At 44.8% G+C, this 17,350-nt stretch overlaps 1 protein-coding gene across 3 annotated transcripts in view; it reads right to left on the bottom strand.

Annotated features, from left to right (window-relative positions):
• Plpp1 (phospholipid phosphatase 1) overlaps positions 1–9,507 on the bottom strand; it is a 63,065-nt gene extending 53,558 nt beyond the window's left edge. The window contains exon 1 of one of the 3 annotated variants that reach the window (XM_036206903.1): positions 9,233–9,507. In XM_036206903.1, coding sequence (XP_036062796.1) covers positions 9,233–9,290 — 58 coding nt within the window. In that variant the 5' untranslated portion in view covers positions 9,291–9,507. The remainder of the gene's footprint in view (positions 1–9,232) is intronic. The other 2 variants (XM_036206904.1, XM_036206905.1) reach the window with 2 other exon arrangements.
• Positions 9,508–17,350: the final 7,843 nt, after the last annotated feature.

Below are 17,350 nucleotides of genomic sequence, written 5' to 3'. Positions count from 1 at the left end.
CAACCAGACAGGACACAGGCAATCATAAAACGTTTAGTTAGCCAAATATCACCCCCATTTCTTTACCCACTCATTACAACTCATCCCAAATCTGAACAAATTAATCACTATTCAGAGGTTACAGTCCTCAAAAGTACACTTCCAATTCCTGACTCACACCATTTACAGCTGCTTTGGGTCAGTTTCTCAATGACCCTGGGGCTAAGTTCCATCCCTTACAGATAGGAGAGGGTCAAGTAAATCACCCTGAGCAAGTCTATACAGGCCCAGAAAGCATTAAGTCAATGTTATTATTTTCTACACTGATATTAGGAATCGAGGAGAGAGGCTCAGTGTTGGAGCACTTTCCTAGAATATATAGGGCCCTGGGTTCAAGCAAGAAGGGGGGGGGGGGGTAATAGATACATATGGTAACTCAACCACACTGACCTTTTTTTCTATTTCCCCCCCATGGAAAAACCCTGTTTGTTTGATTAAATAAAAATATAATAAGCTGCTTAGAGACAATTTTAAAGTCCAAAGAGATACTGGCTTTGTTTTAAACTGTGATAGCTGATAGAGCATCTCCTGGCTAGTTCCCCAGCCTCCTCTGTGGACCGCAGCCTCATACCTAGAAGCCTGTTACTCACTCAACAGATCTGCAACACTGGTTCTTCACCTGCTCACTGCTGGTCATGCCTGTAGCCAGCAGTAGTAACATTTAAGGTTAAAGTCCCAAGGTGGGGCAGAGCATGTAAAATTTAAAACCAAAACCAAAACTCGTTTGCCTTGAAGTCTGAGGGAGATTTCCCTAGTCATGATGGGCTCCAAAATGCCACAGCAATGCCAAAATTGGCCAGTGGCATCTTTCCTATTTTAAAATGCCCTTTCCTCCTTGGGCCTCACCACCTGCTCTTCCCTGTGCTTAATATCAGCCCCCTAGCTCCTCCATGGGCAATTCATTTTCATCTCCCCGTAATTATCTCTCATTTCCAATACTCCTTCCTTAGAGAAGCCATCCCCCAAAACCCCACTAATGTGTTCCCTTTTAATTCTTCCTCAGCCTCTGCAAAGCATTCTAACTGTCATGTAGTAGCACAGAGAACCTGCCTCTCTCACACTGATGCTTTCAGCCCCTAGCACTCACTGTATTAGGCATTTAAACGTGCACTTAGCGAATTTAATGAAAAGTGGTAGAGACTCAAGTACTTTTCAAAACGTAATGCTAGATTTATACAACAGGATAACACAGGTCAAAATAAATACCTGTGAAACAAGGGTAGGCCCGGCGTGGCCCACATACCTGAGATCCCAGCACTTAGGCGGCAGAAGCAAGGTGATCAGGAATCGAGGCCAGTTCGAGGCCAGCCAGGCCTGAGATCGGAAGAAAAGTAGGGGAGGAAGGAGGAGGAAAAGAAAAGGAGGAGGAAAAGAAGGGGCCAATGAGAGAAAGAGGAGGACTGGAGGCGGGCTCAGTTGGTAGATGCTTGCTGCAAGCCTGAGGACCTGAGCTCAATCTCCAGCACCCATGTCACGTTTTGTGTTTTAAAGCTAGGCATAGCGGTGCCAGCTTGGAACCCCAGCACTGGGGAGGCAAAGACGGGAGGCCCTGGGGCTCCCTAGACCTGGGGCTCCATGAGAGAACCTGTCTCCAAACACAAGGCTCCTGGGGAGCAACCATGAGGTTGACCTTTGCCCTCAACACTGAGGCTGACCTTTGGCCCCCACATGTGCTTGCAGACCTGCACACGGGGACCCTGCAAACACACACAGCACAGAGCTCACGGAAAAAGAAAGAAAGTTGGGGGGGGGGGGGGTGACTGCACAACTGTTTCTTCAATGCCTAATTACAAGAGAAATCCAAACTACAGAATGCATCTAAATGAGGTGTGGCGGGTCTCAAGCTCTTGTGCTGGAGGCAGGGCAGAAGGCTCAGGAGTTCAAGGTCATGCCTGATTACACTGTCAGTTCAAGGCCAACCTGGGCTACATGCAATTCTGCCTCGAAAAAGGAGGGAGACTTAGTATACAGAGGAGAATGTACAATTACTGCTATTCAAAAAAAAACTTAGGAATCTTAGCTCGATTTTTTTTTTTTTTTTAAACAAGGAGAGCAACCATTCCTAGGACTTAAGACAGTAAAAATAGTTAGGGTATAACGGATTCTCTTGCTCTTAAATCGGCCACATTTGGACTCACCACTGTATATAGTAATGAGTTTTCCATTTACTCAATTACACCCTACCAAAACTAAACAGATCAGTTTCCACCTTGCCTGGAATTACTACTGCATATATGTAGGTTTTATTCTTAACTGATAAAATACTAGATCTCAAAAGTATACCATGAGCTCTCATGGGAAACATTTTAAAGTCTGTATTTCTATCCCTAGTACAAAACTAGATGATATTAGTTCTACTAATTATTGTGTTATGGGTGCTAGAATTACAGGGAATTATTTTACTCAACATATACAGTAAGTGCAAGGTACTTCTCTAAGTAATTTACATACTGACTCATTTAAATTTCACAAAAGAGATGTAAATAGGTCATTATATATTATACAGCTGAGGAAACACAGGTGCTCAGAGAGACCATTCCCAAGGTCACATAGATAACAAACTAAAGAAAAAGAAATTGAATTGAGGAAGTATGGGTCCAAAGTCCACTGCAAGAATGCATTGTCACCGGGCGGCGTTGGCGCATGCCTTTAATCCCAGCACTCGGGAGGCAGAGGCAGGCGGATCTCTGTGAGTTCGAGGCCAGCCTGGTCTACAAAGCGAGTTCCAGGAAAGGCGCAAAGCTACACAGAGAAACCCTGTCTTGAAAAACAAAAACAAAACAAAACAAAAACAAACAAACAAAAGAATGCATTGTCTCTAATGTGATAAAGAAAAAACATACAGATTTCAAAGAGCAAGTCATTTCCAATTCTAGACTCCTTTCGGTTAAGAAAAAAAAAAAACTAAAAGCAAAACAAAATTCTGCCTAAGCCATCTAGACTTTAAAAACCTATCTTTTAAAAGGAAAAAACGGGAGAACATGGCTCAGCGGGCAGACTGTCCCTACCACCTGAGAAGCCCTCGCTTTGATCCCAAGTACCTCCTAAAACCAGGCCAGGTGGTGGACTCCCCTAATGCCAGTGCTCGGGAGACACAGGCAACAGGCTCAAAAGTTCTAGGCCATCTTCAGTTAGCAAGTTCAAAGCCAGCCTGAGTTACATGAGACCCCCCTCCCCGATTTTTTTTAACTGAAAAAAAAAAAAAAAGAAAAGAAAATTTTTTAAAGGAAAAAAAAAAGTCTGAAAGTTTCTTGCAACCACCAAGTATAACCTCTGGAAGGTAAGTGCTGTTTTGAAAAGAAAATAGAGACAAAATGGCGCCTATGCGATCAATCCCTAATTAGCTTACTGTGCAGACTATATGCTACTGAGGTGGTTCAGCCAGTATAAAGTTGAAAATCTGACAACCTGGGTTCAATTCCCAGAACTACTCAGAAGTGGAAGGAGAAAACAGACTACCCAAAGACGTTCTCTGAACACCATGAACACAGAAAAATAATTTTAAAAAATATCCAAGTTCCTTTCCACATGCTATGCTAACTAGCCCACCTGAATCTGAGTGTTTGCCTAGGCTGCCAGCATCTCCATCTCTAGCAAATAGTGACAACCTCATATGCAAATACTAAGACCTTGGGTTTTTTTTAGAATCAGAGTAAGTCCCCAAACATCTCAAACACTTCAGTAGAGTTCAGCCAAAAATGACTATATGAGAATGGGATTAGTATGACTCGTAGCATGTCTCTGAGTTTCCAAAAGGATATAATCCAAAGAGAATATGAAGGAGGAATTCACAGTTCATAAAACATATATGGACAAAGTTCTCTAAACATTTCCATACTCAGGTCCAAGTGCAGCACATTTAAGGTCAAGTCAACTCAACTTCATGAAGCCAAGTAGTCACCAAAGCGTAGCAGTCCCCTCCAGCCTCTGCTCTTGTTCCAAACTGCCCATCCAACTTAAGAAAAAGCTTTGCAACAGAATCTTAATCTGACACAAGAACATGCAGTTTGACCAACTTTTGTTCACCTTGAGATTCCCTCTCTCCTCCTATTATTAGAAACAATGAGAAAGTTAAAGAAACAAACCTAGCAGACTTCCATCAGAGGCAAAAGAAATGTCCCTAATTAAATCTACCACCTATTCAGCTGCTAGTAAATGTATGAAATAAGTGAATGAATGACTTAGTTTTAGGAGAAAAGGTAAGGTACAAAAATGCCGGAGACTATGAAACCGAACTATTTCCATGTACCTTTTTTCTGCTCTTAAAGCAACTCATCCCGGGGATTAGCAAAGGGATCACTCCTTAGTGTTAAAAGGACGTCAGCATTGTGGTACTGACTTATCAGTATTTGGGTTAACAAGTAACAGAGATTTCATAACTGCCTACTGTTGGTAGCCAATGTTTTTGCTGTCAAATTTTATTCTACACCTACGGAGTGTGTCGGCACAATGATGCTTTATTTGGAACATGGTAAGGAAACTGGACCATCCTGGGATAGAGATGGCTCAGTGGTTAAGAACACTTGCTCTTTTGGAGGACTCAGTCTTGGTTCCTAGCACCCACACAGTGGCTCACAACCATCTTTCCAGGGAATATGACACCATCTTACTCTACAGGCACTGCACACACATTGCACATAAACTCAAATAGGCTTGCCCTCTCTCTCTCTCTCTCTCTCTCTCTCTCTCTCTCTCTCTCTCTCTCTCTCTCTCTCTCGCTCTCTCTCGCTCTCTCTCGCTCTCTCTCTCTCACACATACACACACAACACAAACACAAATAAAAATAAATAAACCTTTTTTTAAAAAAGCCAGAAAAAAACCCTATTGCATCTGCTATCAAGACAGCTGGCTGTAACTGGTGACTTGTACAAGAAGAAAAACCTTCTCAGTTCTAGTCTGGACACAGATGGGTATTATCAGATCCTGGCCAAAACAAGAAAACAATCAAACAAAAAGCCCAGCACACACCCAAATGCTACAATCAAGAGGAAAAGCTGAGGGAGCCACTTTGAAAGCATGTAGAGATAGCAGTTAGGAATGGTGACTTCTCCTTAGGTAGAAACATCAGCATTAAGTCTAAGGTCCGTGCAGCACAGAAAGGAAGTATACAGGGCATTAAGAAAAAAAAAAAAGGAATCACTACACAGCAAAATCCAGACATGCAGAAGGCAGCTTTGCCAGCTGCACCCCAGTCTTCCAAATGTCACAGGCCTACCCAGAGATAAATCACCAGCAGCACAGGTACATGAGTTCCCACTCCCGAGATCAAGCTGAAAAATGGGGAGGGAAGAATTCTAAGAGTAAATGCTATGCAACTTCTGACATTTCCGTATCTCTAAGAGTAGACAGATACGCCATTTCTCTAAACAGTATAGATCTAAGACATGACCCTTCTCTGTGGTCAAAGGGCACCATACCTGCATTGGCACACTTCACATGATGTAACATCCTGTTTGTTTCTCCTTCATCAGACGCTGCGCTCCTTGAGGGAGGGGACTGTCCTATTTACCTTTATATCCCTAGCTCTAACAAGGTACAAAAGTCATCTCTCAGTGTGCGCTGAATCAATTAATGGACTCAGTATCTACTACCTGGTGGCTAAGGGACTGACAATCCTTAGTAATTAAAAAGTGAGTTATATTCAGGACACAGCATAATACACTGGGCTAAAATAGCTACTTGTATACCAACTCTCTATCGTTCTCCATATAGCAGCTTTTCTCATGTGTTCAGGTGACTGTAGATGGACTTAGCCCCAGTTCTAGAACCGCCGGTCAAAAGAACAGGAGCAAGGCCAAGTGTGATGGATGGCACACGTCTTTAATCCCGGCATTTAGGAGTTAGAGGCAAGTGGATCTCTGAGTTCAAGGTCAGCCTGGTCCACATAGTGGGTCCCAGGTCAGCCAAAACTATATGGTGAGACCATATCTATAAATAAAGAAGCCATCAAGCAAATTCAAACAGAAATCAATGGTAGGCGAGTCAAATCAAAGACTCAAAAGAAACAGGGATGACAAGACTCCATTTCAGAGGAGTCAAATATAGATTCTCTCTCAAATTTCTCCTTTTTCAAGGATTTGCCAAATCCACTGAAGGAGCTGATAATTTAGATATGCATATAGAAGTTAATGGAGATTATTTAGAAACAAACTCATGCATAAACACATAAGCACATACTGTTTAACGATCACTTCAGAAGACATCACCCTGGGTAAAAATTATAAAAGACTTGTGTAACGAAACCATGTACCATCACCATATTAAAAGGGCACACAGAGTGATGGTGGAACACATTCACATTATAATTATGAATCACTTTCACATAACCTATACTTTCGAAGTGCTTAATCATCTTTCTGCCAATGTAGTCAACCTTTACCGGGAGATGCTCCCCAGAAAAGGGGGAAAAGGAAAAAGTTCAAGCCAGGCTGGAAGCTTTCTTGAAGCAAAGACAATCTTAGGCTGCCAATCCCTGGCTGTCAGTAAGGTGGATAAATCCCAAATTTAGAGCAATCCTCAGACTCGTCTAGAAAGGGTAAGTTTATTAGAAAAACCTATCTTCCAAAAGTCAGTCTTAAAAGGTCCTGTGTCGCTGTTTTCCCTTCATGTTCTGTGTGAGAGTTGATGTGGTTACATCTAATGGCATTTTGTACATATCTAATGAAAATAAGTAGGTTATATTCTACTTAGGAAAAGGGAAATCCGGGCTGTCCTGACAATGCACTGGACTACTTTAAAAGAAACTGCAGTTGTGGCACAAGAAAAAAACAATACTACACCGATAAAATAAGATCCAAATAGATGAAGATCTTTTTAAAAAAGCAAATTTAGCTGGGCAGCGATGTGGTGGTGGTGGTGGTGGTGGTGGTGGCAGCGGCGGCGGCTCATGCCTTTAATCCCAGGACTTGGGCGGCAAAGGCAGGTAGATCTCTGTAAGTTCGAGGCCAGCCTGGTTTACAGAGTGAGTTCCGGAACAACCAGGGCTACACAGAGAAACCTTGTCTTGAAAAAAAAGCAAAAACTATATATCGATGCCTTAAAGATATCATATTCCTGAAACTGTGGGGTTAGCTGGGGCAGACAGATTACTCCAAGCTCAACAGAATGTACCACGTTGACAACACAGGCTACCAGAAAATATAACTTCTAAAATTTCATTGCATACACGTTTTCCCACTACACACGATCTCTGTCAGTTTATTGGTTCAGTATAGGGATTCACTCTGTAGTCTAGGCTGACCTGAACTATGTATGTAGCCCAGACTAGCCTCTGACTCATGACAATCTTCCTACCTTAACCTTCTGAGTGATGGGATTACAATATGAGCCAGAACACCAGGCTCACACATGAATTTTTTAAAAGGAGAGATCTACCATGCGGCTTCCTATTAATAACATGAGCTGTGGCTACCTATGAGCAGTATGGATTGTTTCAGCCCTCCTAATCGGCGTTTGGTATAGGAAAATAACATCACAGTTTAGCCAGGCATGGAAGAGCATGCCAATATTCCTAGCACTCTGGAGGTTGAGGAAGAAGAGGCACAAGTTCCAAACCAGGCTGCACAGCAAGACCCTGTCCAGAAAGAAGGAAGAAAGGGAGGGAAAGAAGAAAAGAAAGGAAAAAAAATATTGTATAAGCTAATAATTTTAAAATAATATGCCCTAACATCTGAAAAGGTGTTTCCACAAAGACTGCTTTTGCTTAGTGACCCAGGATCTTCCTAGGGAGCCTAGGCTGGATCTGAACTAAATATTTTCCTGCCTCCACCTCATAGGTGCCTGGGTTACAGGCTACCACATGTTACTAAAGCCTGTCCTAAGACTGAATCTTCTCTTTTAAACCAACCATACAATTCACTTTGAAACTGTGGGGTGAAGGTGTCCTGGTAAAGAAAGAAGTTGCACGGATTTTTTTATTTTTAGTTTTTTAAAGAAAGGACTCTAAGAAAATGCATTTTAAAAAAATGTACCGAAATCTTCACAATTTGACAAGACTGGAGGCGTCTAAATGGTCAGGCTGGAAAGTAGGAGAGGAGAATAGTCAGTCAAGCGCTGCTAGATTAAAGCCCGGGGAAATAGGTCTTATCTCTGAGAAGCCAGTAGGCATATCTGTATACCTAAGATGCAAAAGCCACTAATCACCTTGAGAACTTGCCAGAACTACTTCAGTTCACCAGGCCCATCACCCAAACCTCCATCGGTTTACAACTGACTATACAGAAAAAAGGTGGAAGCCCCTGCTTCCGAAGCCTAGTCCTTGTCCAGATGATTCCAGACCTCTCCCCCGGAAAGAAAGAAAGACCTGGCGACCAGAGACACCCCCCACCCCCAAACTGAATTCTTCCGATCAGGAAAACAACGCCAACTTTGCTGCAGCTAGAGAAGTGTCTAGAACTCCTTGCTGGGCTGTCACAGGAGACAGAAAGGTAGCTGGGCTCCTGCGTTTGGGGATGGGGGGGGCGGGGAGGGGAGGAAACGCAAGCTTCTTCACACCTCACCAGGCAGAAACCTGGCATCCTCATCCCCCACCCCACCCCCTCCTTGCAACCTGACAATTTACAACCTGGCAATGCCTTCTAATTAGGAACGTTCTAAGCCTTTTATAGTCGAAAACTTGAAAGTGCTTTCTCACAAGTTATGGTACACCGGGCACTGGAGCCTGCTCCAGAGAAGCCTGGGGGGGAAGAGGTGGGGGGGACTGTGTGCATCAAACCTCCAGCTTCGCTGCAGAACCTGATCAGGCAGTGGCTAGGTTGCTCTGCACCGTAGAGAGGGAGGAGCCCACCCTGTCCGGTAGAGTGTGGCCGTGATGGGGGGGGGGGGGGTTTAAAAAAAAAAAAAAGAGAGAGAAAGAGAGAGAGGGGGGAACGGCACAGGCGAGAGGAGCGGCCAAGCAGGGCTAGAACTCAGCGCACCGGCAGACAGGCAGGGGGAGCCCACGCGGGAGCCAGAGTGCAGGATGCAGAAGCGGGGAGGTCCCCCCCTTTAGCTGCGCAAGCGGCTCCCCGGGACAACTCTCTCCCGCAGCGGCGGGGCGGGCGCGCGCGCACGCACGCACGGGCCGGGCACACCCACCCCGCACCAAGCGCGCGGCTCCGCGGCAGTGTGTGTGTGTGTGTGTGTCCCCTCCATCCCCATCCCCTCCTCCCCGCCCGCCCGGAAGACCCCCGGGGACGGCGGCGCCTGACGTACCCAGCAACACGCACAGCACATCGAGGGCCACGTACGGCAGCCGCGTCTTGTCGAACATGGTCTCCGGCGGGACGGCTACCTGGCGCGGGCGGCGGTTGGAACGGACCGCGGCGGGTCAGGGGAGCCAATGCCCGGGAGCCTCGCCCGCGGGATGGCGGCGGCGGCCCCTAAGCGACGGCGCCTCGGGTACCGAAGGCTACTGCGCCCCGGCAGAACGGGCCGGGCTGCGCGCTGCGACCGTGCAGGGCTGCGAGCAGGACCGGGACCCCTCCTCCCTTCACCGTCCCTCCCCCCTGCTCCCCTCCCTCAACGGGGACCCCGGGGCCAGCCGCCGCCGCCGCCGCTCCGTCGCCTCGGGCGCCTGCTCTTGTCAGCGCTGGCTCGCCGCGGCCGCACGCTCCGCCGCTGCCCGGTGCCCTCTCCAAACAGGCGGGGCGAGCGGACTCGAGCTTTAAGGATGAGGAGCCGTGGGGGCGGGAGGGCGCAGGGAGGGAGGGAGGGACGGACGGACGGACGCGGGCGCCGGCTCCTCCCGCCCGGCGGCGGCGGCGGCGGCGGCGGCGGCGCGGCTGGAGCCTGGGCGCGCTCTCGCGGGCTGAAGGAGCGCGCCCGGGCGACAAATGGGGCGTGGTCGGGGAAACCCCCCAAGCCCGCGCGGGTAGCCAATCAGCGTCCCCGACCCGGTCCGCCGACCCGCGGAGCCCGCCCTGAATCTGGGAGCCGGCTGGCGGGGCGGGGCGGGGCGAGTGGCAAGGATTGCGAGCGGTCTCTTTTTTTTTTCCATTCAGCCCTTGGTGCTAGGCGATGCTTCCTTTAAAGGAGAGGCGGACCCGGGGACACCATCCCGCAGCTCCTACGGCCTGCTACCCACCCGTCTCCTCCGGTGAGGATGGGACCGTGACGGGCTGGCCCTCACCGAATTGTTTTAAGTTTGTTACCTCTAAGCACGCTTCTGGGACAGGCCTTCCTGGTGGTTCCAGCTGAGCTCGGTTTTAGCAAGAATCCTTCTTGCTGTCTGGCCATGCTTGATTATTTTAATACTCTCTATCTGAACGGATTTACCGTCCCACCTTTGATGTATGTAAATCCGTGATCTGCCCTTAGCAAGAATACCCCTGCCGTGGTTGTCCTCTTAGTAATTTTCTGTCCACTGATTCACTTCACTCTCTTTGTTCCCCACCTGCGGGTCTCCAGCTGAGCTTCCCCTTCATGACTCCAACTGCAGGAGACTTGGTAGGGACTTGATTTGGGAGGAGTGTGGAGACGTGTGTGGCCTTGCATAGAGGGGCCTTAGGTTGATGGGTAGTGCAGTAGCAACGGTGCTCACATTCACAATGGAGAGCTCATGACGTCTTAGTAAGTATCAATCCTTTTTCAATAGTGGCAATCCCCTTGCCCATTCCCAGGAGGCATTTGGAACACATTTAGTAATCTCACTTTCCTAATTTGTAAAAAGGGGATGTTGACGATCCCTGCTGTCTGTTCTATTCAAGAGGAAGTGGTGAGGTTAAGAGAAGGTAGTGGGAAATTTGCTTTATGAAGAGTTAAGCCACCACTACCAATGTTAACAATAGATGGTTTCCTACTTTCCTTCTTGTTCATAGCTTTTTTTTTTTTTTTTTTTGAGACAGTCTCATATAACCCAGGAGGGCCTTCCATTCTGCAGTGTAGCAGAGAATGGCCTTAAACTCCTGATCCTCCTGCCTCTACCTCCCAAGGCATTATAAGCATGAGCCGTCATGCCAAGGTTTTCATAGCTTACCTTCTTACATGAAGATGTAAAATAGAAATCACAAAACACACCTTCTGCTTCTCGGGCATTTCCTGCAAAGACAAATGGAAGGATGTAAATCTTTGGGGGTCAGATGTATATTTCCAAGTGCAACTGTAAATCCACAAACGAAATATGTATTTGGGGGGGAAAGTATATCTTCTTTTAAAGAAATTAGATTTTTTTTAAAATTTCAGCTTCTCTGAATAGTTTCTAAAAGCTTTCAACAATTTATACCCAAAAAGGCATGCCAGTTTTGATTCTGTTGTCCTGACCTCCAGAGTTATGAGTCCCAGAGGGCACTCATTTTCATTTTTTTAAACTTTTATCGAATACATACTGTATGCTAGGTACAGTCTAGACTTGAAGTTTTATCTGAACAGCTTTAAGATGAACGTGCTGGACAGGGTGGTACCCAGCTGTAATTCCAGCATTTGAGAGGCACAAGTAAAAGAATCAGAAGCTCCAGGGACAACCTTGGCTATAGTTCTGTTGATGATAAACCTCCTTCCAAATTAATTCTTGGTTTGGTTTCTACTGCTGTGATAAGACTATGAACAAAAGCAACTTGGGAGAAAAGAGTTCACTTCAGCTTACAGTTAGAGTTCATCATTAAAAAAATCAGGGCAGGAGCTCAAGGCAGGAACCTAGAGGTAGGAACTGAAGCTGAGACCGTGGAGGAACGCTGTTTCCTGGCTTGCTCAGCTTTCTGATACCACCCAGGGCCAACCACCAACTTATGGGTGACACCACCCATAGTGATCTGGACCCTCCCACATCAATCATTAATCAGGAAAATGTCCCACAGACACTACAGGCCAGTCTGATGGAGGCCGGTCCTCAATTGAGATTGAGATTCCCTCTTCCCAGATTGCTATAGCATGTGTCAAGTTGACAAAAAACAAAACAAAACAAACAAACAAAAAAAAACCACAACAACAACAAAAAAAAAAACCATCCTAACCAGGACAAGTGTCAACTAATAAATGTATATGAATGAACAGATGTTAAAACTATTAGGCAACTGGGTTATGGGAATTTTGAGGGCCACATCCTGCCACCTACCCATAACTCATTTATTATTGACAAAAAAAAGAAAAGGTTAACTTTATAGAAGAGATCAGGCTGTTACCACATGAACTCAGGTGGTCAAACTCAGCTTCACTAAGTTTTATTTTTATTTTTTTTCCTTTGGAGCTGAGGACCGAGCCCAGGGCCTTGCCCTTGAGCATTCTACCATTAAGCTAAATCCCCAGCCCCCAGCTTCACTAAGTTTAAGACAAGACGTCGACTATGTTTTGATGACATGAAACGTGAAATACAGAGCATCACCTATAAAGAACTGGAACCAAAAACCTTTCTTCCAAGCAGGACTACCTGTGACTCTGTAGTCTGGGACTCATAACTCTGGAGGTCAGGAAAACAGAATCAAAACTGGCACATCTTTCCGGGTATAAATTATTGAAAGCTTTTAGAAACTATTCAAAGAAGCTGAAATTTAGAAAAAATCTAATTTCCTTAAAAGAAAATAAATAAAGTTAATTTTGTTATAGTCTATGTATATTTTTACTCTTGTTTGAGGTATTATGTTTATGCAACTCATTTAAAGTTATTAATCATTAAGAAATACAGATTAATAGTCATCTATGATAATCAAACTTATAGTCATGTTAGTTAAGTTTTCTAGGCATACATGGATATATTTCAATTAGGTAGATAATCTTCAAACACTTCAAAGACCTACAGAATATGGCATTTTAAATGTTTTAAAAACTTAGACTTGGGTTTGGGGATTTAGCTCAGTGGTAGAGCGCTTGCCTAGCAAGCGCAAGGCCCTGGGTTCGGTCCTCAGCTCTGGCAAAAAATACATACATACATACATACATACATAAATACATACATAGATAAATAAAAAGATAGATAGATAGATAGATAGATAGATAGATAGATAAAGACAGACTTTTCTAGACAATAAGACACATCTGCTCCTGGCAGGACCAATTATTTCAAAGAGGATAATGGGCATCAAAGAAACTCCATATGGAGTTTGCTTTCTGGCAAAAATTATTTATGGCAAAAATAGCCATTTGGGCAAGAAACTGCTCTTGCCTAGACTGCTTGATAATATGTTGTATAAACTGGACATACAGGACCCATAGGAAAATGACCACTAAATTTTGCCATAACAGGGTCCTTTGGGCCCTGCTTTACAGAGGAGACTGCCAGATCTACAGGGCACAGGAAAGAGTGACTGAGAGACTCTAGTCCCATAGGCTAAAGATGGATGCCCCAACATTACAGAAAAACTTTGGGTGACCAGCTATCTCTGTCATTTCTAGAATTATAAAAGTTGCTTACAATGCATTTCTTCTTTACTCAGGTAATATTATAATCCTTCCAGGGTTGTTGATGGAGTTGAAGACTAGATAATTATAATTATAGTTTTCCTTAGTCATGATAAAAGGTAAATTAGATATAAAACTAGACTCACAAAATAGGATAGATGATAGAATATTTTCTTTAATTTTGCCAAATACAAATAGACTAAATATTGTAACTATAATTCTTGCTTGATAACTGCTTTGTTATATATAATTTTACTATGTTAAAGTTAAAAATCTTTCTTTTTGATTAGACAGAATAGGGGAAGTTCTGTGGGATGTCTTTCTGTATGCTGTGAATATGTGTTGCTCTCATTGGCTAATAAATAAAGTGGCATTGGCCTATGGCAGGGCAGGGTGGAGCCAGGCGGGAAAATCCAAAACAGATAGTGAGAGGAGAAAGGAGTGGGGGGGGGGATGCCAAACCGCGGTCCAAGGAGCAACATGTAATGGGACCCAGGTAAAGCCACAGAACACGTGGCGATACATAGATTAATGGTTATGGGTTGAGTTAAGTTGTAAGAGCTAGCTAGCAAGAAACCTGAGCCAATAGGCCATAGAATTTGCAATTAATATTAAGCCTCTGAGTGGTTATTTTATAGGTGGCTGTAGGACTGTGGAGCTGGGCAGGCCCGGAGAAACTTCCAGCTACACCAGAAGATATGTTGGATGGAGGACTAGTCAACTGAAACTATGAGATAGCAACCATACAAATTTATAAGAAATGTCTACTACTAAATGTTATATTCAAATGTGAAATTTCAAGAGCTAGGGAAATGGTTAGGTTGATAAAGTGTTTATCATGTAAGCATGAGGACCTGAGTGTGGATTCCCAGCATTCGTGTAAAAATAGGGCACAGCAGTGTGCAACTGTGATCCCATCAGTGGGGAGGCGGGGACAGACAGATTCCTGGAGCTTCCTGGACAGCCAGTGTAGCCTATTGGTGAGCTGTAGTTAGAGTGAGAGACCATGTCCATAAAGAAATAAGCTAGAGAGTGATTGAGGAAGACACCTAAGTCTGGTATATGACTTCTACAGCACAAACACGTTCACACAACATACACACGCGCGCACACACACACACACACACACACACACACACACACACCAAAAATAGGTGAACAGTCTCACCTTATTAAATCTCTTCACTCAATTCAAGGCTAACTAGACTGCATAGCAAGGCCCCAACTCGAAAGAAAAGAAGAGGAGGAGGAGGAGGAGGAAGCTGCAGTAGTGTTGATGCATGCCTGTACTCCCAGCACAGGGAAGGCAGAACCAGAGGGATCCTGAGTTCACGGCCAGTTTAGGCTACATAATAAATTCCAGGCTAGCCGCCTCAGTCACAGAGTAAGAGAAACCCAATCCTCTGATATCCCTAGTCCAAAAGAAAGTGAAAACACATTCTTATTAATGTTTTCGTTAATTATTTATTCATCCATTTTAAATTTGTTTTTAAAAACAGCTCTATTGAGAGATCGTTCGTGCCAGCAAGATTGCTCAGCAGGTAAAAGCTCTTGCCATACAAGCATTAACAGTCTGAGTCTGAGCCCCAGAGCCCAGAGTGAAAGGAGAGAACACTGACTCCTACCTAAAGTTGTCCTCTGACTTCACCATGGCGTGAGCAAACCCTCCTCATGCACACATATCATACACACACACACACACACACACACACACACACACTAACAATAAATACATTGTCTAAGTGACTCAATTCCTCTATCCTACAGCTCACCTGTTGAAAGTACATAGCCCTGTAATTTTGAGGATGTTCCCAGAACTGAATGGCCACAATCAATTTTAACACATTTTCACCAGTCAAGAAGGAGACTTTAGAGGTATCAATAAGTAGTCATTTCCAATGGTAATTACTTACCCACTTTTTGTCTCTATATAACTGCCTGTTCCAGTCTTCCTCTCCCCTTCTCTTTTTCCCAATCACTTATTCATGCCTCTGGTAACCACCATCCTCTTCCTCAACGCATGAGTGAGATTGTGGTTTTCTTTCTGTGCATGACTGACTTGAATGGGTGTTCTCCAGGTTCACCCATGTGTCGCAGTGTATAGGTTTTCTTTTATTTATGACTGGGCTTGCCTCCCCATCTCCACATATATATGTTAATCTCATGTCTTAACCAGTGTCAGTAGCACTGCCATGAATATGGACATGCAGATGTCTCTGGATATACACCAGTTGTGGGACTGCTGGATTATGTGCTAGTTTTATTTCTAACATTCTGGAGAAACTCCATGATGGTTATGCTAATTTATACCTCACAGGCAGTATAGGAATTACTGTATTACCATATCCTCACTGGTGTGAGTCTTTTTTTTTTTTTTTTTTTTTTTTTGAGCTGAGGATCCAACCCAGAGCCTTGCGCTTGCTAGGCAAGCACTCTACCACTGAGCTAAATCCCCAATCCTATGGTGTGACTCTTTTGATACTAGCCATTCTAATAGGTGTGAGGTGATTTGCCTTCCTCAATGATTGATTCATGCAGCATTTATTGATCTGACAATATATACCAGTCTCAGGACACAGTTGTAGAAGGGCCAAAGTGAGCAAGAGAGGACCTTTTCCTCAAGTAGCCTGCCACCCACTCAGAAAGCCAGGCATGTAGATAAATGAATGCAGCATTGTGCAAAAGTGTGCTGGTGTACAGCAGGCTCACAGACCAGAGTGGGAGCCCTGGAAAGATGCCATAGGGAGGCGACTCCTGTACTGTTTCTTCCTAGCCCTCTGCCGCACTGACAGTGTTCTTAGGTGAAAAGGAAGTACACAGTTGAGATGTTTACAGGCCCTCCCCAATCCAGGAGTCCTAGATAATAACTTTAAACAGTAGGTTAATGGCCAGGCCTGTTGACACACACCTTTAGTCCTAGCACAAGAGAGACAGAGAAGCAGGAGAATCTCTGTGAGTTCGAGGCCAGCCTGATCTACATAGTGAGTTCTAGTACAGCCAGAGCTACATAGTGAGACCTTGCCTCAAAAAAATAGTTAATAAATCAAATTCCAGTAAAATATCTGAACTCTGTCCCTGTTATTTAAAGTGATGTCTGTGCTGTGTATATTCTGAATTGGGAAAAGAATGATTGAGAAAAACTTGGTTTTGGAGTAGGGTTCACCCCACCTTGGGGAGTTGTATGATCATGATTAGCTAGCTTCTGGAGCACTGAGACAAAATACATCAAACAACTTTGAAATGGCAGTAACAATGTAAAAAAATTCAAGTAGTGACAGCACTAATAACCTTTGGGGGAAAAGATAAACCCATCCCTGGACTGCACCCACATCCTCAGAACACCCCTCAAATGCTTAGTTTGTCCTTATCCAACAGTTTCTCTCCCTGCAGCTCAGGCGTCAAACAAAAGCTAAGTAACATGGGCTTGGGAAGAATATTCCCGAAGACGTACCCCCCAAAAGAAACTACTTTTCTCTACCATTACTAAACTTCAGAAAGGAGTCTGCATTAGATGTCGTAGTCACTGCTGCGACTTCAACAAAGAAAAGCGTGATTAGACCCACAGTCGACGGCAGGGGCCATCACGGCAGGGAAGGGCGTGGCGGTGGAGGCTTCCCGGGATGGCAGCTGGGATGTAAGGCAGCTGGGCGCATGGTACCCTACGAAGACGCAGAAAGCAGTGAATGCTGGCGCCCCACCTGCTTCCTTCTTTCTTCTGTCCCGGCCCCCAGCCCATGGGAAGTTGCCACTCACGTTTAGGCTGTGTCTTTCCGTCTCAGTTACAAGCCCAGAGGTGGATCTCCCACGTCTTTCTAACACAGTCAAGTTGAGGGGGGAGATTAGCCATCACAGAGTTCCACAGTCTGTCCTGCACTTCCTCTCCTCATCAATACCCCTGACCTCAGTTCTGTCTCACGCCTTCACTAAGAATGCTCTGGTATGTTATTGATAAGTCTTTCTCCATTGCAACAGAGCTCCCCACGTCTTTATTGAACAAAGTGT

The sequence above is a fragment of the Onychomys torridus genome, chromosome 15 (genome assembly GCF_903995425.1).
Source record: "Onychomys torridus chromosome 15, mOncTor1.1, whole genome shotgun sequence".
NCBI lineage: Eukaryota > Metazoa > Chordata > Mammalia > Rodentia > Cricetidae > Onychomys > Onychomys torridus.
This window is presented reverse-complemented; position numbering and strand designations above follow the sequence as displayed.